The following is a 21676-nucleotide window of genomic DNA, read 5'->3' as shown; positions in this document are numbered from 1 at the left end:
CTATAAAGATTTTTATCAAGAGATCTGCCACCCTTCATTCACTGTCCTTCATGTTGCACCATCCATTCGCGCTAGAATTTCACAACTCAAATTTAGATTTCACCTCGCATTAGCATTTCGGCTCAACCACAACTCAAGGACGCGATTTTTCTTTGCTGCGTATTTCTTTCTCGTACCGGTTACTGGTTTTATCTTTTAAGCACAATGGAAAACGTAACCACACAACGGACAGGGGAAAAAAATGACTCAAACAGCCACCGCGATAAATATGTTTAAAACCATGAAGGATTGCTCACAAAGTTGCTGTGCGATCGTGGCACTCAGAACGAAATTCCTGCCTGTCCTTGTGCCACAGGAACCACACACTTGAGCAGCAAGCGAAGGTCATAAAATTCGGCAGACCATGCTGACTCCGATCCAGTTTTCACACCCAATCAGTGGCCATTAACGGCACGATATGGTGTCCCATCGTCTATGTGACCGCGCAAAATTCTGCTGACGATCCGCGAACGAGGATTATGAAGCGCATATAAGCATTGTCATAATTGGTCATAAAATTTATCTAATCAAATTTAACTGTCTGTTCGGTCGGCGAGGTACGTTCCGCGGCGTAATATCTTAATGGAATCCAGCAAGGGCATTGCGTCGCAAGTCAAGCGCTTGCTGTGCCACCCGCATTATCCAGACACAGGAGATGGGTACAATGTAATCCTACGATAATTCACGATAATAAGAGGATTTCATTATATATCTGTTCCTTGGTTTCTTTGCTTCTCCATCTATCACCACTCCACTCACACTGTGTGCAGCCCATCACGTGACGGTGCTTAGAACTTCTCGGGCAATTGTTTCGGGACGGAAAAAAAAACCTCTCCCGGTAAAACCGTTCGTGCTGATTGCAGCATGTGACAGATTTTTTTCATCTTCTTCCCCACCGTTGAACTTGAACAGTAAAAGAAGGAAAAAACTTTCCCCCAGTCGCGAGAGACATCAGGGGTTTTTGATCGGGGAACAAAGCAAAAGGGAATTTTTGTCACTTTACCGTTTTCACTATCCTACTTGCCAAAAGAAAAACCCACGGATCTGACCTTTTGGTGGAGGGAAAACTCTTCACAAATTAAGCGGGAACATCCAAGGAGTAGCCATGCCAACGAACGGATTTCTTTCTACCCGGGTTTTAGGCGAACGAAAAGAAATTGAATCTTTTCGCTTATCCCTTATTAACCTCCCGTGTGGGGTAGCTGGATACCCTGGGGTGGGAAGGGAATTTATGAACCATTTTCCTAGAAATGACAAGCATGTAACTTAGTCGCGTTTTTCATTAAGCGTTTCTTTTGGTTTCTGGTGGTAAGGGGGTTAAATTAGCTGTTGCCGGGTGTCGGTAGCTAGGGCATTTTTTAAGGGAGTAATGTTTTTAAAACTAGGTCAAGGAAAAATGCTATTTAAGGTTATTTTTGTTGGTTATTTATTGTATTCGTTATTTTAACAAATGGAAGCTTACTTTTACAGTGAAAGCAAACAGTATAACATAACATACTTTTGAGTATCTATTTTAATTGTTTATAACCTCAGCTAAACCTGTCTTAGCACGGCAGAACCAGGGTCAAAATATCATCCGGACCGTTCCCCCGGATTCAGGGCTTACTAACAACATAGCATTAATAAGTATCGTAATCCATTAGATGATCGGCATGGCCTAGCAGGTCGTTGAGCCAATAAAACAAAAAATAAAATGCCTAAACGTAAGCAATGTTTTAAATAATTTTTTTAACTACGTGTTATAAATGCTTATGTTATTCCAATTTCAAGCAATTCCATAGTCTAAGGCACCGCACAAAAGAGAATGGAAGAGAATTCTCTTGGAAAGCGAGTGAAGCAGTTTTAGCAAAGTATTTAATTTACTTACATTCTTCCACAACCATTCAACCCTAAATATAGGTTATCTTTCATTTGCTCAGCGCACGCTACAAATATTCTTAATTGGATCCTGCATCGAACATATCTCTTCCACACACAGCCCTGTTCGTGTGCTTATCTGCCGATCATCATCAGAGTTCCACCGAATGGTACTGCCGTTCAAGGTTATTCTAATAAATTTCTTCCATTTCCTTCGCAATACTTACGACTGGGTCAGATGGATGAAACTAGATAGAGCATACCATTAGTTATTCCGAGGAAAGCCGTTTCCCGTTACGTTACGCCCTTACTCTAGCTACACGTTTAGTTCGTTTTGTTGCCCAAATAAAGAAACAATCCTTGATAGTTTGCTGCCGAAATTGGCTGTCTCCCGAAAAAAAAACTAGGACATGAGCATTGTCAATCGGCACAAATGTGTCGCACAAATGTTTTCGAATCGGATCACAATTTCATGCATTGTATTGCAGCGTGTGTTTGTAAGGCTTGCGCTATTCACTTTCTATCCTGATGTCCTTACAGAAAAAGGGTTCCCCACTTGGACAGAAGCGACCATTGGAGTGTCTTCCATTTGGGTGAATTAATTCACTCGACCTCGGCCACCGGAGGGTACGGAGCAGCAAAACTAACTCCTTGCTATTGTGGAGCTATCTCATGTTTATATCGCACATAAAATGATAATTTCCGAAAGGCACTCGTCCGCAACACATAGAACACCGACACAACCGACCTACGAGCACGCCAAAGCTGCAAGCATACACCCTCAAACGATTCTGGCTAGAACGGCTTCTGCTGGAAAGGCTTCTTCATTCTACCGCGTACGTGGTTCGTGACCTCGGGGCACTTTTTTCGTTTTCCGTGGCCTTCTTCACTATCGCCTGCTGGCCGTGTATTGTGCTTGTCTTGTGCTCGTCGCGCTTCGTCCTACAATCGCAGCAGCAGCAGCAGCAGCTACGGCAGCTGTACCAGCGATTTTTTAAGGACCTAGCCTGGGTTCGCCCGGTTTCGGTAGTGGCTCAATGTTTCATCGGCAGCGAAGGAGTACAATCACTTGACCTATTTAATCGCTGAATCCTGCCCGACCCATTCTAGCGAGCGGAGAAACGTCGAAATGTTCTGGTGGTGTGTTCTTACCCGGTTGGCGCATTACATTACAACTGAAATCATAATGACCATTTTCATTTGCGTGTTTGTATGCGCTGCGCCGTGTGCGCTACATCCACCGCAGATTGTGAGCTTTTCTCTGATTTTTTTTTTGTTCCGTTTGCACGTTGTCGGATTGCAGCTGGGGAATTTGGTCGGTTGGAAAATGTGGAGAAACATTCCAGACAGCGCGTTGGCTGTGTAATGAATGTTGGTGTGGGTGAGTAACAAATCGGTGTAGTGTCGCCCCGATATCAACATATTGCTTAATTCACGTGTACGGGGGTCAGTCTTTGGGTCACAGCAGTAGTAAGAACGGCTGTGTCCATCTGTGCTATATTTGACTAATTAGCTTGATCGTTTCTGTTTAACGACAACTGCACATGATAAACACACATCATCTGCTTTAAAACAAGGCTACAAGACATGTTTTTTTACTGTTGCTAATGTTTAGTTTAAAGTTAATTTCATCATTACACGGGTAGGATAATTAAAACCCTTGGTAGCTAAAGAACGTATAAGGGTCTCGTCGAACCATTGAAAACCATTTTAAAAATAAATTTTAAAGCATTTTTCCAGTAGTTATTTTAGCAAATAAAGTAACAAAAGAAAACTACAAAATTCTTTACTCTTAAAATTAAGCTCTCGAGCTTGAAATTCCAGTACAAATTTGTTTCAAATAATTTATCATCATTTAACTCCCAACAGCAACAATTTCAATAGTCAATAAGTGCAACCAACAACACCCATTCCGAAGTGTAAGCAAATAGCAATTCCCATCCCCCAACAAACGTCAAGGTCAATGTAAAAACGCCTGTAAAAGTGGTAGTACTTAGGGTTTGCAACAAAACAACACAACACTAAAAAAAATAAACCTACCAAAGCGAACCAGTAAAGTGGTTGATAAATCTAAAACAATCGAAAACCATCTGAGGCGTGTAAAAAAAAAGAAAAAAAAAGGAAAGCAGCGAAACACAACAAAACGAGAACAAGACAGACACCCCCGAACTGAACAGCGAACGAAACAAAATCAGTCGTAACTTTGTCGAAATTGATTGGAAAACATAAGAGGAAACAAATTTGCCGCACAACATGGCCCATAACCAGGAGCTTCCCCACCGCTCGCACGGATGTAAAATCAGGCTTAGGAGGGTGGTGGACGCAGTATGCAAAACAAACAAACATTTTCTCCTTGATGTGTTCGATTTTTCTTGATTCTTCGCCCGGGTTTGAAGCTCCGCCATCGTTTCGTAGCGTGCAGGCGCCGTGAGCTCGTTAAACATTTCACCTCCAGTCCGGGTCTGGTGCTATTTATCTCACGCTCCGAAAATGCTGAATGTCACTCGACTTTGCTGGCTCGCTTCTTTGCAGGGATGATGCTGCGAGGTGCTTCCCTGTGCGGGGAAGCGAGTCTTTCAACGTCTTCTTGTGTTTCTGATAATATTGGAACATTCGAAACGATTTGAATGAAGCTCTCAACAGTGGTCTTTGCCGAACGGCAGAAGTTGAATATAATAAATATTTCGAAATAAGTTTTCAAACCAACGCGACCATGGGACCGTAAGCCAGCATCGGGAGGGATGTTTTCGCATAAATAAAACATAACGAACCGTTCTCGCTCGCTCCCTGTTTCGTGCTGTTTCTGTTCGTGATTCGTTATTGTAGGACAGTTTGCTACATATACGAAGCTGCTTCATAACAACGAGTCCATCTTTAAGTAGGGAAAACATGGGAAAAAATCCGTGCGACAAAGAACGCCTCTTAAGAACACAGGAACAGGCCACTCGAGTCACACTATGCTATACATCGTACGGGCAACATCGAATTGACCGGAATCATTTTTGACGTTGCATGTTGTTGAATCCTTTTTGCCCGCAGCCCTTCCGGGCTTCCTAAAGCATAGAACATAAAAGACTTCTACGAGAGGGGAGCATGGAAAAAGAGGGTGGCAAAGGAGGAAGGTGGATATAATCTTGATCCAAAAACACCACTTCATACATTTGTGCGCGAAGGAACATATTGTACTACGACGGCCCACAGCTATGTGCCGATGCTGACAGTACGAAGGCTTTTATGGTTGCTTATTTGCATAAGTCAATACGCAATGTGGTGGTTTGGTGGTGGCGCGTAAGTATACTGCCCGCTCCATCTCCCAATCCTCCTCCAAACAAGCATTACGCTCCAATATCAAAGACACCAAACATCCCCAAAGCATAACACAGCATGTAAAATGAAAGGAAGGTTTTTAGTTGTGCTCTTTGGGGTGGCCATTTTGAGGCGTATAAAAGGTGTATATTTGAGGGACATGAAAGTGTATAAATCGATACTTTAGTTCAACTATTTCGGAAGGAAGAAATCTTGGTTCAAGTTGAAGGCCGCACAGGAAAAGGTTACTAAACGGCGTTACTCATAGTTTTTCGAGAAAAATTTGTGGTATAATATTTTATTAAAATTATATTTGATTTTGTTTATCAATGATCGTGTCCAAATGATATCATTAAATACATCGCATCGGATATATATAAGGATTCGTTATCATTAGTGCTTGATATTTGTATCGTTGTAGAGTTTGTGCCTAAATGGCAGGCATTTAATTAAAAAGCGAAAACTATCTTGAAGTACACGGAAATTCCAATATTCCGGACTTTCTGGCGGATGCAACCTCTTCTGTCCTTGTGGATGGTATGAAAAGACTTTACAAGCAACCATTTTTAATTCAATAACGATGAACAGAATTTTTTGGATAAACTTATTTTTGATAAACTTATTAATTACGAATTCCACTCAAGTTACTGTTTCTAGGACGAAGACTAGGTCAAAGATAGTTAATAACATATTTTTAACATAATTCTTATGACCAAGTTGACAAGAGATTGCCTCAAGGACGTTCGTGACAGAGAGTAATTTTTTTGATCCTTTGTAGAATTCTTCTTGGTCAGTTCTTTCTACGATCAACCAGTAAGAAGAACTGATATTTTTAAATTACAAAAAATTCAATCTCTTATGTAAATCTAGAGAGGTCTTATCTGAAAGGCTTCCTTGACTGAATCAACCCGTTTGATAGGGTATTTAGTAGAGTATATGGAAAGTGAACTTTTTATATGCAAATCTAATTTTTATTTTCATGTATTAACTATCATTCTTCTGCAAAATTAAAAAAAATCAACACAAATCATTCCTTGAAGAATAGAATTAATCCTTTTTTTAATTATTCAAATACATTTACATGGTTTAGCTCTTGACGCTATTGCTTAAGCGAAGAGTTTAATTCCGTATAATAAACTCAACGTATTGTTCAATTTGAAAACATTCCTCCTAAATATACGTAACTCGGGAAGCTACTGTAAGCGAAAAGGTCATCATCCGACGCCGACAACCGCGACGGTGATGACTACAAACGAAAAACACGACACACTCTGATTCGATTTACTTCCACCCCGACACGACCACGAGAAGCGAATGTTGTAATGATCATCATTTACTGCGGCGGCTGCTGCTGTTGGAGCTTTTCCCCACCCTTTTCCCATTTCCCGAACGTAAGCACGCATCACCCAAACGCTATTTCATGCCACTACCAGGATTTATGATGTTTCTTATAGAAGTTTGACATTTACATTCGCTGTCATTGCGGAGGAATGTTTCATTTGTTTCGTTAGGCAATCACGTTGCGCACGGAATGGAGCTTTTCGGGTCGCAGGAGGACCACCCGCCCACCAAAGCAGTGAAGGAATCAGCAATGGGGTCAATGTGCCTTTTAGTTGTGACTGTTTCACACCTTTACATTTACCCAAAAACCGGAACTAACCCGGAGCGGTGGGATGGGTGTGTGGTATATAACCGTGTGTATAAAATAAAACTTTTTCATTACCAGCTCCGCCAATCGGCGCTAGGTAGGACATTCGGGGTTCGGCATAGTGCCCGACAAAGATTCGCGTGACATAGACTAACATACAGTCGTGCAGTGGAAGTGGTTTTAGACCAGTGGATGTGTGTCTCTTCAGGTTGGGAAGGTTGGGATGGAATGTATTATGGAGCGGAGTTGTTCTTCCTTTTTTCCTACCGGATTAACACCTTCACCTTCATCAGCGGGTGTCGGGATTGGATGTTATTTCATTTACGATCGTATATTTTCCGGCACGGCACCAAAATCGGATTAAAAGCATTTTTTTTTTCCTTTTATCGATATTTCTTCCCTATCCGCAATCTATGAAGAGCCTAAAAGGACACAAACCAAGCTCACAAATTGCCTGTGTGTTTGTGTCCCTTGTGGGAGCTTCTGTTGCTGGAACTATTTTAGAATTTAATGATCCCAACACTTCCCTCGTGGGAATTTGCGAAAGATTGAAGCGCAGAAGGAAAAGATGTGAACGCAAGCCTTCCTGGGGCTACACTTTCGATCGAACGTCATAATTGTGAACTGGAGAAAGTCAAATTTTACGAAACAGAAAGCTTTCACCCAACCGAAACTTCCCGGATCCTGGGAAAATCCTTAGGCATCTGAACAAACGCGGGTAGGGCTGAAATAGTTTTAATGAGTTTAAACGCTTTTGACATTTTGTAAATTTGTTTCATTTTTCAACCCCTTTGCCTGAACCGGATAACCGGAGCTGCGAATGTGGCGAACCTTCTACTGTATAGAAATGAACGAAACCTTTGCAAATCGCTTCCGATTGAAGATGAGAATGTCAACGGGGGCGAACGTGCGAGCAAGAGAAGCGCACGAAACCATCAGCAAAATTATTGCATCGCGATACTGCAAAGTGAAAGTTTTTCCCGATTTACCTTCCCAGTTTTGCTTCTCGTTTAGCTAGCGAAACAGGTTAAAAGTTGTAGAATAAATGAAAACTTTAGTTTCCTGTAGCTGGTGAGGCAAGTTTACCGATGAGCATGGAGACGGATATAATTTTTAGCATTTTGCAATGGCAGAAGATGAATTTCCTTCAGTGTTGCTACAGTGCGATAAAAAACGAGCTTTATTTCGTGCTATGCTTTTCATTCCTCTAATGAGGCACTTTTGTTTGTGAGCATAAGGGGTGAAGAAAAAAATCAAACCAAAATCTAGCACCAACCAACCAGCTTTTGCCATTCATTCGTTCATTCACCGTGAAAATGTTCGAGGTTTAGGTTTTTTGGTTCATAGGGAAGCACTTCTGTTATTGTTATGTAACTCGCTCAAGGATGTTGCTATTTTCATAATCAACACTTCAGCAATAAAATGGCTATACGAGAGCTGTTTTTTTTTTTTATTTCGTCGTTGTTGTTTGTTTCGGGTTGTGTATTTTGTCTATTTTTGTTCCATTGTTCCGTACAAAATCCGACGCCGTATGGATGTATTGTGACGCGGTGAGAGTATAGTTTGCAATCGGAATTAAGTGTTTGTTTATGTTTGTTGTGTGTGTGAAAATATATTCTAAAATAACGAGCATGAACTTGAAGGAATGGGATGAGTTAGCCAAACGAGAGTAATTTTGATTGATAGGTGTACTAAGCTTTAATTCTAGCAAAGCTTTTCATTCCGATGGAGGCGCCTAGTACCTTGTACTGAAAAACTTGTTTTTCCTTTTAACTTGAAAGATTTTGAGGAAAGAAAATGTGAAAATTTTTAAGGTTTTATGCTGCTATACAACGGTTTATTTTTATTTAAATCATGTGCTGTTCTAATAAATAAAAAATTCTAAAGGAAATTCTTGATGGAGGCGCCTAGTGCCTTGTGATGTTATATTCTTTTATCCTGTCTCAAATCAAAATAATGCATGATCTATTTTAATTTCCATATTCATCTCTTAACGACCTATTAGGTCACGCTGGCTCATCCAATGGGTCGATGAGCCGATGGGTATCTAATGGCTTACTAGACTTATCGATAACACGTAGTTGGATAGTCGTGCCGACAGACCCGTGGGAATGGATCGTATGGACTTTCGGAACCAGTCCTGCAGTATGAAGCTAGTTGCCGGACTGGATGCCCAATAATCACAAAGATCCAATAGAATAGTGCCTGACCAGTTTATGCTTTTTATTATTAAATTATTTGTCGTGTCTTGTTAAACAAAACATAGGATTATCAGGAATGCTGCTTTTTCTATGAGATTCATTGAATTTGTTTCAAGTTTATGCATCTTTCCTTCAAAATTGCGATAATAATCGTATCATCATCTCAAAAGCTTCACTTGTACGGGTGCTTTCACGGTGTAGCCATTAGAGCACGTGTTACCCAATTCGGTTAACTACACTTCTCCTCGCATATTCCTTGCGTTTTACTCAATGCTCCTTTTCTCCCTCTCTCGCTTGCTCTCAGTCGGCTTACTCTCTTTGGTAATAAAAGCTCACCTTCAGTCGAGTAGCTGAAGCAAACATATCACGTGAAACATACAACCGGGAGAACATAAGAGACAGAGAGCGCAATGTCCCCAAGCTGTGAGAAAGTCGTTGGCCGACGCTCGCACTCCAAGCCGATTGAGGAGCAAAACAACCCCGTAAGAGCAAGAGCATCGGCCGTATTCCCTTCGGTGGTTTCGGAAACCAAGGGAAAAAACCCCCCAACGGGACCAAACAGGCGACCAGCTTCGCCGTGCTCTATGAATCCTTCGATTCATTGCTGCACCTTGAAGCTACTTTATGGAAACGGGTTTTCCCAAACGCCGCTCTCGGTCACCCACACCAGCGCTCAAACGTTGAGTTTTCTGAGGTGTCCTGATAATCGATACTCCCTAACGACGCGCAACAACGCGAACTACGCGAGGACAAACGATGACAACCACGTCCATCGTTCGTCCGACGACAGAGCGTGAACGGAAAACAAGCATAAAACTAGAAAGAACATGCATGCTTGAGGGTGTCGTAATTGTGGGAAGCGCAGCTCACAACACTCCGGTCGGTGTTCTGTATTCACATCATCCGAAGCGACGACCATGGCCAGTGATTCGGCAAAACATGCTGCTCTGGTTGCTGGTATAGGAGGATCGAGTTGGCCTTGAAATTTCCTTACACTTGTTTTCTTCTGGAGCAGGTGATTGATTGAACAGCGATAGGAATGATTCCACAGAAGCACAGACACATTCACGCGGAGAGACACTATGACCGAGCATGAAATATGCGTGAATAAAGTAAAATTTAATTGCTGAGTTTCAAAGCAAGAAAGTATCATTACATAACTCCAAAACGAAGTGTTAAAATGTATAACATAAACATAGTCCATGGCATCAAGCTTCCACTAGCTGTCACGCTGTGTACCGAAGCGTCGAATGCCTCTACTTAGTGACCTCTGGAAGGAGATTCTTTTTAATTTTTGTATTTGACAGACAACTCTCTCACACATGCACGCACACACACACATATTAACACACGCAAATAGAAGTCACAGGCATCGCTAGGCAAGAGCCATCCTTATTCTTATTGCGGACGTCTTACTCTCTCACACAAACACATAAACCTCTCTCTCTCTCGCTTTTTGGCACGCACATATACACACATACACACACACACTCACAGTCTCACATTCTTCTATTGCGAAGTAACGATGTTAAGGCAAACTGATTCCTAGAATCCTGGATCACCAAAATTATCGCGATATCGATCTATACCAAAAGCGGAAAAATCGTACTTTGCTCAGAAAACGAACAAAATATCCTGGTCTACCCCAACGCTTTGTCCTTGATCGAAAAAAAAAAAACGCAACTTAAAAAAACCAAGTCTTCCAAACAAGAGGTCCTAATTGGGTTTGTCGCTCTGTGTCTCTGTATGTGTCGCTAGAAAGAGGTCAAACACTATTTACCATTTGACAGCTGCAGCAGCGTCGTTCCGGAGAGCAGTGATGTGGAGTTTTGGTCGTAGTAGAGCGCCATATCCGAGAGTGATTCGGCACTGGCGGGGCTCGCTGGCAGCAGCAAATTAACGAGGCCAAGCCCGAGCACTAGGAATGGCAGCAGCCGGCTACCCCGGGTCGTCACCCCGAGCCTCGGGGTGCCCCAAGGCACGCATCGATGGGACGTCTTTCGGCCCGGCTTTAGGCCGCTCGTGTTCGCTTTACTGCCGAACGGGGACGCCACGGCGGTGGTGTTGAAGGTGTTGCTGGTGGAGGACGACGGTGACGACGACGGCGGGGAGGCGTCGGTGGACAGGGAGCTGCAGCTGGTACTGCTCGGTCGCACCGTACGCCTTCGCCTGTGACAGGTGGTGTCCTGGTGTAGCTCCATCGCACAGGAGGGTAGTAACGTCGGCACTGGTAGTGGTGGTGGTGGTGTTGTTGTTTTTGTTGTTGCTGTTATCGTTGGTGGCGATGGTGATGGAGAAGGGTGCAACGGGACCTCCTCCGTTGGGCCCCAACTACCGACCCCGGTTCCGGCACGGTGCATGGTGGTGGCTGTGGTAGTATTATTATTATCGACAGTGGTAATAGTAGTAGTAGCGGTAGCAGCAGTAGTGGTAATAGTAGCAGTAGTAGTAGTGCTTGGTTTTCGGCTACGACACGCTGCGGTTTGCTGGTGCATCGTTCCGACCGACGCTGGTAGCGACGACGAGGATCTCGACGTGTACGACGACGACGACGACGACAGTAGTGAGAGCGGTGATGGCTTCATTGCGTCCTTTTTTTCAGGAAAAAGGGATCCTTTCTCCGGCAAAAAGGAACGCCGTCTCCTATCAAGGGTAGCGGGTCCTCGAGGGCATGGCCGGGCCGGGGTACGGGGATTCCGTTCCTGCTGGACTGCGCTGTACCGTGTGCGCCCGTATCGATACGCTTCTGGAGCAGTAGTATGCGTTTGTGTCTGGGGACGTGTGTACGTGTGTGCGCCTGTGTGTTCTCACTTCCTGATTCTCAGGTTGCTGGAAACTGTACGCACTAAACTTCACGACTTTAATATGTATATTGCGCTAACGACGCTGCTAGGCGAGGGTCTTGAACAGATTCCAAACGCACTACATCGATGGTCAGTCAGATTGATGAGCTGCAAAAATGTTGGAGGTCAAAAGTTAAATTGGCTGGTTTGATCAGGTATTATCCAGATTTTCCTGAACCTCAACCAACACAAGAAAAAAAAAACGAGGAAAAGGAAAGGAATAAAGCCTGTCCGGATGCGTGTCTGTAGGTGTGCGCGCTTTCCCCGTAGCCGCGTAACCGGGCAGCTGTTAGCCGTGTTCAGTGCTCGGCCCGGGAAACCGACCTAACCACAGCTGTACCCATCACTAACACAAGCGACACAGCGACCGACCGACACGGCCGAACTAGGCACGTCTAGGCATCTAAGCGTTTTTCCGAACGATGTTTGCACCGCACCATATCACCGGAGAAAATCGGGGAAAAACCGGGCTCGCTGACGAGGTTTCTTGGTTTGATGCCAAACGCAATAGAACTAGCTCGGAAGGAACAGCTATTTGCTGCTTGTGAACTTCACTGAACTGAACAAACACTGAACATAGGACCCCGTCACACACCAAGCCACGCACACACAGCACAAAGGGTGCAAAAGATAAGCACCGTGTCCTTAAGTTTGAGGCTTACGAATCCTAGACTTTAGGGTTCCTAAATTTCAATAGCTTTTTTCCCCTGCGGGACTCAACTTGAGGACACTTTCTAGTATTGGTTGATTCTTTTATCCTATCACACAGTGTGGCGACTTGGATTTTTTTCATCCCCACTCCTTTCCCTCTACACACACACACACACACATACAAAGCACTCACACACTCAGAACACGCTGGGATCGTTTTGCTCGTTCACCACACACAGTCGCGCAACACTCCAAGGATCCAACACGGGAGTTTTACAAGCCACACAAACAACAATTCAGGGGTTAGGTTCACTGGAGCTGGCGTGTAAAACGGTCTTCAAAATGGTGTTATTGTGTTACAAAACCGTACTAGTATAGTTTTTTTTTATATATACAAAGGGGGTTCAAACCGAGGTATTGTTATCGCAGTGGACGCGCACGAACTAACGCAAGGATTCAGCGCGCGCCCGAGAGCTGCACGGATAGGCTATGCAGCGCTTGGGTTCGCGTTACGAAAAGCTCTCCGGCTTCCCAGCCTGTTCGGGGATTTTCGAGCAGCGAGCTGCCAGTTCTGCCTGGGAAGCGAACACGGGTGTCTCTTTTGCTCGAAACGGATTTGCTCACGCTCTTCGCAGCTTCGCTGTATCCGGAACACCTTCGGAGTTGAAAATTTTGTCGATAAAACGCCAATTCTACCACAGGCGAAAGACGAAAGGAAAAAGGATTCTTTTTCTATGGAGCATGGAGCGAGCGTGAGAAGAAAGCGAACTAGAGTGAGATGGAAAATTGAGTGTGCTCGCTCTCAGTAGAGCGAGAGAAGCTTTATGTATGGCATTTCGTATCATTAGGATGAGCTTTTAAAGCTTCTGTCTAGTCTCTTGCAATGTAAAAGCTTTCTCTGGCTCTTTATTTATCACTTTTCTCTCTCTCTCTCTCTCTCTCTCTCTCTCCCTTTTTCTTTTTGTATTTTCCCCTTTGATATTTTCTCTTGAAGTTTTCATCAGCTGTAAATCAAATCGGGCGAAGGCTTTTGCCATCATTTGTCGAAAAAGGACAAGCAGCACCAACACCAGCCAAACTGTGGCGATCTACTGCCAGGCTTTAGCTCACTCGTAGTTTAGGTACGCCGATGCCTTTTTCATTCACAGACGCAGGAAAGGCAAAACATAGTATGCGGTTTCGGAGCGTTTGACTCGTAGTATTACGAACAACGGGGGCTTTCAAGCAGGATTAGGCTAACAACAATGGAAGTAAGCATGAATCATTATTTGATTAACTAAGAGTAGAACAAAACGGATTTTTCTTGAATTGTTGACTTAATTATTTTTTATAAATAATTTAGGTTATTTATTACCATAAAATAGAATTCTCAATAATATTGATGATTAACATTGCGACTACCACAACTGCTAAAGAAAAACCCCTGGACCATAATTTGATTTCAAGTATTCATATTAAATTATTTCATGCTCCTTATCCACTCACGACTTCACCAATTCATATAAATTCCTGCGAAGGTAAAAATAGCCGAAATAAACCACCCGGCACTAGACGATCATCTTTCCTTTTGCCCGATGCAAAACATTCCAAGCAGTCCGAATTTCTACTCCATCCATTCCCTTGTGTTTGTCAGTAAATACACTCCGTGTGTATGCGTGGGAATTGAAGTGAAAAGCTACGGCGCAAGCTCTCCATTCTCCGATGCTCCGGAGTCCTCAATTTACTCTCAAACTCGAAGAACACAAATACACACACACACATATACAGAAAACTTGACAGGAATACTGCAGGAGCCTTACGGAGCCTACAAGGCGGTGTGGACCAAACGGCACGCCGCTCGTACCAACTCGACCCAAATACGGTCACATCAGCACATTTAGCTGGAGGTGTGTGTATTTAGAAAAGAGAAAAGGGCAATTCCGCGAGAGGCCCTTTTCACAAGGGAAATGGGAAAACAACAACAAAAAAGCTCCACCGTCCTACTCCAACCTGTACTACAGTGTACCGTTCCTGATGATCCGCCTTCCCGACGGTACGCCGCCATCACTCGCCAGCGACTACTAAAGCTTCGTTCTTCATTCACTTTTTTCCCGTCTCGGAAAAGCTTTCGCGAAACAGGCACACACAAACACATGCGCAAGGATGATGTGTTGAGCTGGAAGAGAACACTAGCCACTGGTACGAAGCAGTCAAACTCCCACACTTCGGAAGCTTCGATGGTGAAATCGGAATGGTGCAGTCTAGCGCAATGTTGTCGATGATGCATGCGATTGAAGCAGAGACCCTTTTTCGCACACCCTCTGTTCGATGCCCTAAATAATGATTGCCAGAAAAGAAGGTTCTTACTTTTCGTATGTGTGTGACTGTGTGTGTGTGAGCATTAGAGTCTTTTGGGGGATTTTTTTTATGTTGAAGGTTTGTACGAGTCCTGGTCGTGGTTGGAGAATGGGAATCCAGCGAAAAAACATTCCAAGCTCTTGATGGGATTCATGATGCATGGCAAATCTTTAATTTGATAATTGAAGAGCTGGCACAAATAAAGGTACAGCCTTACAAGAGTTCCAAAGATCAATAGTAGTATGAATAATACTACTTTAAATAAATCTTTCCTTGTCTGAAAGGATTTTGGAGCCTAAAGGTATGCAATCATCAAGCCACTCGGCGGGTATTCTATAAACACATGATCAGCTAGCCTCAGGGATGTTGGATCCTAATGGTAGATAATTATTAATTAATCCTGTAGCGCAAATATGCTCTTAAAGATATGATACTTCAAGGGCGGTTGGGTGGAAGAGACGACAGCAGCGCTAATCTGAACACGGCATGACGGAGGTTCAAAACCCATCCGGATCGTTTCCCCGCGGTGGGAACTAACTATCCAGCTACGTGACATCAGCAAGTCCAGTAAGTCATTAGATGGCCGGCATGACCTAGAAGATATTTAAGCCCAGAAGTAGATATATTTAAGCCTGGTTTATTGCGTTTAAGTTATTATGCGCAACATGGGAGGCATTTGATTCAGACATCCTCAAATATACTATGTCAGCTTGTACCTCAAAAGTTTTAAGCGAATACCAATGTAAAGTAATAAGTTTTATTCTACTGTTATGTTATTGCTTTACTATATACATCAATTTCTTGACAAAAAAAATCCCCTGCGTATTCCTTCCATAATGCCAACCACACGAGTAGTTGAATCTATCGTAAAACCATTTATCAACCTTTCCTTATGTTCTTGTTAGCTCTCGACGGTGACAGTGACTTTCACGAAACGCTGGTCCCTCCATGCTGAGTACACAAATTTTACAACCACGACCACAGACACACGAACACGATTAAGGTGTTTCACTGTGCTTCTCCTCAGGAACAAACCCCCAAAAACCGAAACCAGGAATCGCCCGGATCACCCGACGTTCCGGTACGCGTTGCGAAAAGTTGACTGCCCGCTTAAATGTCCGTACATAGCAATCACCTTCTCTACCTTGCCACCATCTCCCACCTTCAGTAGTGCTTCCACGGTACTCTCGTAAATCATTCTGCCCAGGACTTGCCCCGAAGACCTACCGGGGCCCATTTGTTGTCGTACTGCTAGCTTCAGCTTTACTGCGTTCGTTCCATCCCATCCCAAAGCTCAAAAGAAAAGGGCACGCATCACAAACTCGTCCTTCTAGCGAACATTAACCTTCTTCGTGCTGTTTTTTTTTTTTGCTTCCCTACTTCCCTGCTTTCTTCCATATTAAAACGAACATTCCGGAGAAGGTTGGTCATACCGACCTTTCCATTCGTTGCCGAGTCCCTTTCCTTTCCCAGGATGGAACGCTTTTTTTTCAGGGCAGGGTGCTATAGGTCGACCAGGAATCGGGCCACGTATTGGCAATTATTTTCATGTTTGGCCACACTTTGACTGCTCTCACGAAACGCGCGTGAAAAACATCGAAAGTGGTAAAGGTGCCAGCCGTAGTTGTAGTAGTAACAGCAGTAGTCAATGTTTGCATATGGACGCTCGCCCGAAAGATGGAGAAGGAAGCTCGATTAAGCTGCATGGGACGTATAATTATATGGCACGAGTCTTCTACCCGTCGAGCGTGAGGTGTGAGCAGCAGCCTCTTGGCAAAAGGTACACAAGCAGCGAAACGGCACGGAAAAACAACATCGCTTGCCATCAAACAATCAACCAAATGGGGGGAAAAATCTCACCAAATTGACCCTAATGCTAAAGGCGAAGCCCGTTACTGTTGTGATGTTTGCGGGTTTATTTACATCGGAAATTGTACCAGCATGGGAAAGCTGGGAAGCGAACAGCAGCAGCAGCAGCAGTGCAAGTGGCTAAACTTTCGAGCAAACAAACCAAGTTCTACAAGCGCGATTGGTGTGGCCCACTTTAGAACGTTTGCTACGAAAAGTGGCAGCGGAAATGGTAAGCATCGAACATTTTAAATCGTATGCCACTCCACTTTACTGTCAGCTGTAATGGGGAGGAGGGAGAAATGTAAGAAAAGAGGTTGGTTGGTTTTACACGTGTAGAGAATGGCAAGTTTATGTTTCAGCGCTCGTTTGTGCTCTAAATAAATTGTTTGAAGTTTTCCCTTTCTACTTGTGTAGTAGTAGTAGTAGTATTCTTGTGTATTGCAAACAAGACATGTAAAATGTACTCACTCAAAATAAAAATTATGCTTAATTGCAATGTTATTTGTACATGCCAACGAAAATTCAGCGTTCATTCGGTTCACTGAATGTCTAGGCACAACCAACATAATAAAAAATAAAGTAAAAATGAATTCGAGGATATCTTTCTTTTGGTAGGCACATAGCGATTTACTAAGTATCATTAAATACATTTTTGCTTCTATTTTTGCAACTGTTACTTACTTGGCATGGCAAGTTATTTCAAGAGTGAGCTCAAAACACTGGCTCTCAAAAAAAAAAAAAACATTATCCTAAAATTTTCTTAACTTTAATGTAAAAAAGGAGTAGAAAATATTTTCTGGAAAAAAGGTTCCTTTGCAGTATTTCAAAAATGCAGTACAGCCCTGGTCAGAAAAATTTGGAGTAGTCTGCCCGCTAACCGAACTCGAATCTCACCCCGATAGTTCTCCCGCTGTGAGGACTATCCAATAACGTTCTACCAATAAGTCTCGTAAGCCATTAGATAACCAGCATGACCTCGTCAGGCAAAAAAATTGGAGAGAAATGTCTTTCGAAGCCGGCAAGCTGGTTGAAGGGAAACATAGATGAGTTATTAAAAAATAAAGGCTAATTGTACAGTAAAATAACATAAAATTGCTTTGCGAACCTATTTATGGGTAGTAAAAATGATCATGTTAAGTCGAATTGTATATGAAAATAGACAAACTTTAAAATTAAGCCCCTAAATATATGCAATATGCACTACACATTAAAACATTCTTTTTTGCCATTCCGTTTAACGTGTGGTAATCATAATTTTTTAAATAAAATCAGCTTAACAAAAAGTTTTGATCATTTCAAGTGCTCCGAAATGCAAAAGTGTTCCATTTCCTACCGAAATCTGCAAACCATCGCAAAGAATAGCAAAAAATAAGGCTTGTTTTTCGTCGTACCTCTCATAGCTATATGGCCAGGGTGTCCTCACGGAATAAAATAAAACCTCTTATCATGCTATATTATTTAAATTGCTGTTGAAACGTAAACGATAACCACCATTATCGTTCGGCCCCTCCCAATGCTACCAGTGCCGATATGAAATGTTCCGCACGCTCTCTTCCATCAATCATTTGCTGTTGCTGTTGTTGGCCTGCACAGTGTCCATCCTCATTCCCGGATCGCAAGCGCAAATCCTTTCGCTCGTTTCGCTTCGCTTTACGCGCACAAACTTTCTTCGTTATTCTTCGCACATACAATACATTAATAATGGCTACTACCAGCCACCAGTTCCCCTTAAATCCTTCCCAGGACCAGTGCTTTTTTTTCGACAAGGAGAGGATACGAACGGCTCTTAAGTATAAAACAAAACTCGTTGCGCTTCGTTGTGGTATAACGAAGCGGTTTGAGTGTTGAGGTGAAAATTACGATACCACAAACAAGGCAGACAGACACACACCGAGACGGACAGAAACCAATACCAAGAATTATGAACGATTGCGTTATGGGAAGGTATAAAATATGCTCACGCTATGGAAAGCGGGGGGTTGTATCTTGCGTGCGACCAGTCACGACGTTTCTTAATTGTTCGATGGTTAATTCTTGCCGTCACGAACGCCACCAACCGGTGAGCAGGGAGGGAAAAACTTGTAAAACAATTACTTAAAATTTATTGAGGGACAATATTCCCTGCTTTCGGCGGTCTGGTGCTGTAAGTGGCATGTGCTTGGAGTACACCGTTTGCGTCAATCATCGTCCATCCAACGCCCTGCACGGTGACCTCCAATCGAAATGGTTATTAATTTACCAGATTCACCTGTCCGCTGCCGTGTGCCGGACGGTTGTGCAATCCGGAGGGCACACAGGGTCATCGAGAGGCGCATTTCGAAGACAACTGGCGAACAGTGCGTCCAATCAGCGCGTGATCTCGACCTTGCCATGTTACACCACTCCAGAGCGAGGAAAAGAGAGAGTGGAGAAGATTGGTGGGGAAAACCTTTATCTTTATCGCTGCAATCCGTCTGAACGGAACGGAACAGAATGGTTATGGCTAAAGGTCAATGAATAACCGACCGAAGGCGCCCATTAGACACACACACAGGCACGCAAGCACGATGTCGGGTGTCGATTAGAACAGGGAACAGGGATCGTCTCTCCCTTGCTCCAATTCGTTTCCAAACCTCGTACCACCCATTTACCTCCCGTTGGTGAGGAACGAATGATGATGCCCGGTTTGGTCTTCCGTTTTCGGTATGGCACATCCGGCTCCGGTTAGCACGCTGTCAATAGATGGTTCACGTTGACGGCACTCGTTCTTCTGCTTCACCATTACACCAGCAGGAGGCGCCCATTTGTTTTTCCTACGTGCCGATCTTTTTTTCTTTCCTTCACTTTTGCCACTCTACTCCGGTCTACTCGTTCAAGGAACCGGTGGTGGGTGTGATAGGTTCTTAGCGTTTTTGCGATAATGGTGCTTCCTGTGTGTTATTTCAGTTTGGCTGCCATTTTTTCCCCCGTACTTCCTTCTTGTTGTGTGCTTACTTTCACCTACTTCATTTGCTGTACTGTGTGTGTGTTTTTTTTTCGTTCACTTCCTCCGGTGGCTTTATGTTTTCCGGAACCCGGCATTTTCTTCTAGCTCACCGTACGGTTGATCGTTTGGCAATGACGCAGAAGAAATGGACGGACCACGCAACTGGCTACGCAACATCGCCACCGCACGCCATCCAGTTGACAATGTCCACGGGCAGGAAGAGAGGGAGGAGAAGAACGCGTGGCAGTGGTGGAGACGTTATGGGGAGGCATTCGTTAATAGATAGTTGATTAACATTTTTTATTACACCGCATCCAGCACATCCTACACATGCAGTATGGGGCAGGACTAATGTGCGATTCCATCATTGGAACCTCTAGGCGTCATGGAGGCCGAGGATATGATGAAAAAATGAAGATCATCAGTCAGGTGGTGGGATGGATACTACGGAAAATTGAGTATTTTGTTGAGATTCATCGGAATTGTTTTACTCAGTTTTATCTAGCGGTTTTAACGCCTAAAAGTATGCAATTGATTTATGTTGAATTATTTTCAACCATACTAGGCGAATGTAATTTCTTTTTATGTTGTTTTTAATAATTAAACGAGTTTTGTAGCAACCAGAATTCATGAAAAAATTAGAAAGTCTGAATTGTGATGATGTAAAGTTGTGATCTTTTTAGAATCGAAGGCTTGATATAAGCCATTTTTAGGCCTATTTTGTCTTTTGGAAAACACGTTTTTTTCGACTAGAGTGTACTTAGAGCTTTCAGCTGAAAAGAAATGCATCCTTTTTAAGGCCCTAGTGTTGTATAGATGATTATTATTTTATCCTTAACTATTCCCATACCTCGGCTGGATTTTATGAACAATATCTAAATGTCTACAATAACTTTATGAGCTAGAAAGAGCATTGAGCCAGTCATATTATTTGTTAGGCTTACGTTCAAGCCTTAAAAACTAGTTTCAAAACTATATTGCATACATTTAGGCGTTGCTAAACAATTCATCGTTGGAGCTGCTTAGGAATGCAATAAATTCTTACTACAACTGATAATCGTATTGTTTCTAGCCCTCTGTACAAACTACTTCAATAAATTTAATATTGCACCTTGAATAGAATTTGAAACGAGTTCCTTTCGATTTCATCCATCACATACACACACACACACACACACACACACACACACACACACACACACACACACACGCACATTCACCCGTGCCCGGTAAGCCTAGTCACTCGACCCGGTCAAGGACGATTGGTGTGAGTGGTACCATCCATCACTGCTCTTGCGTTCCCCAGTTGACCTTACCCTCCTACCAGGTACTATGTAACAAACCTGTACGCCTTACTTTTTATTCATCATCTATCTCCTTTTTCCTCTCCATTGCCTACACACACTCCTTCCTCGCTCCAGAGACCGTTGGATCCCATCGGAACCATCCGGGATTTAGGCACACCGGAACCGACGTAAGGCTCACCATTGTCATCGTGTAAGCTCATAATCAATTTTCCCTTTCGTCAAGCCGGAAAATGGAACATGTTGGACCGTACGAAACGGTTCAAGACAACAGCGCGACAGCAAGGAAAAGAAAATAGAATAAAAGATGGAGCGTATCCTTTCCTGTCGCCTGGTTCAATGCTTCCCCCGGGAGGGCTAGGTGCTTGAGTCAACGAGGCCGTAGTTTCGTTTGAAGATTGCCATTCATTCACTTGTGTTCGGGTGCGTGTGTGCCTTCCAAAAGCGACATCAGTGCCTTCGAAAACGTAGCCAAGATTAAGAATGGAATCCACCGGTCGTCCTTTCGCGTCGTTTTACTCTGTGTTTTATGTCCCGGTGTATGTACCGAGTCCTTCCGAATTTAATATCGAGCACGTTCCACGGTAGGGATGCAAGAAAATCATAGCTTGGCAAAGGTACGACTACACCGGCTACCACGATAGAGGCAAACGGCGGTAGCGGAGCATTTATTT

General features: G+C 43.4%; 3 protein-coding genes across 4 annotated transcripts in view; 2 read left to right on the top strand and 1 right to left on the bottom strand.

Moving 5' to 3' along the window:
• LOC126564116 (sodium/potassium/calcium exchanger Nckx30C) overlaps nt 1–11801 on the bottom strand; it is a 66546-nt gene extending 54745 nt beyond the window's left edge. Inside the window, exon 1 of the mRNA XM_050221050.1 lies at nt 10832–11801. Within this exon, the coding sequence (XP_050077007.1) occupies nt 10832–11636 (805 nt within the window). The 5' untranslated portion in view covers nt 11637–11801. The remainder of the gene's footprint in view (nt 1–10831) is intronic.
• LOC126564152 (protein PALS2) overlaps nt 1–21676 on the top strand; it is a 536462-nt gene that overhangs the window by 195894 nt on the left and 318892 nt on the right. The window lies entirely within an intron of this gene.
• LOC126564707 (homogentisate 1,2-dioxygenase) overlaps nt 1–21676 on the top strand; it is a 650355-nt gene that overhangs the window by 410947 nt on the left and 217732 nt on the right. The gene's annotated exons all lie outside the window — the stretch shown is intronic.

This window comes from Anopheles maculipalpis, chromosome 3RL, assembly GCF_943734695.1.
Source record: "Anopheles maculipalpis chromosome 3RL, idAnoMacuDA_375_x, whole genome shotgun sequence".
In the NCBI taxonomy this organism is placed as follows: Eukaryota; Metazoa; Arthropoda; class Insecta; order Diptera; family Culicidae; genus Anopheles; species Anopheles maculipalpis.
Note: the sequence above shows the minus strand (reverse complement) of the source record. Positions and strands in the feature narration are given on the sequence as shown.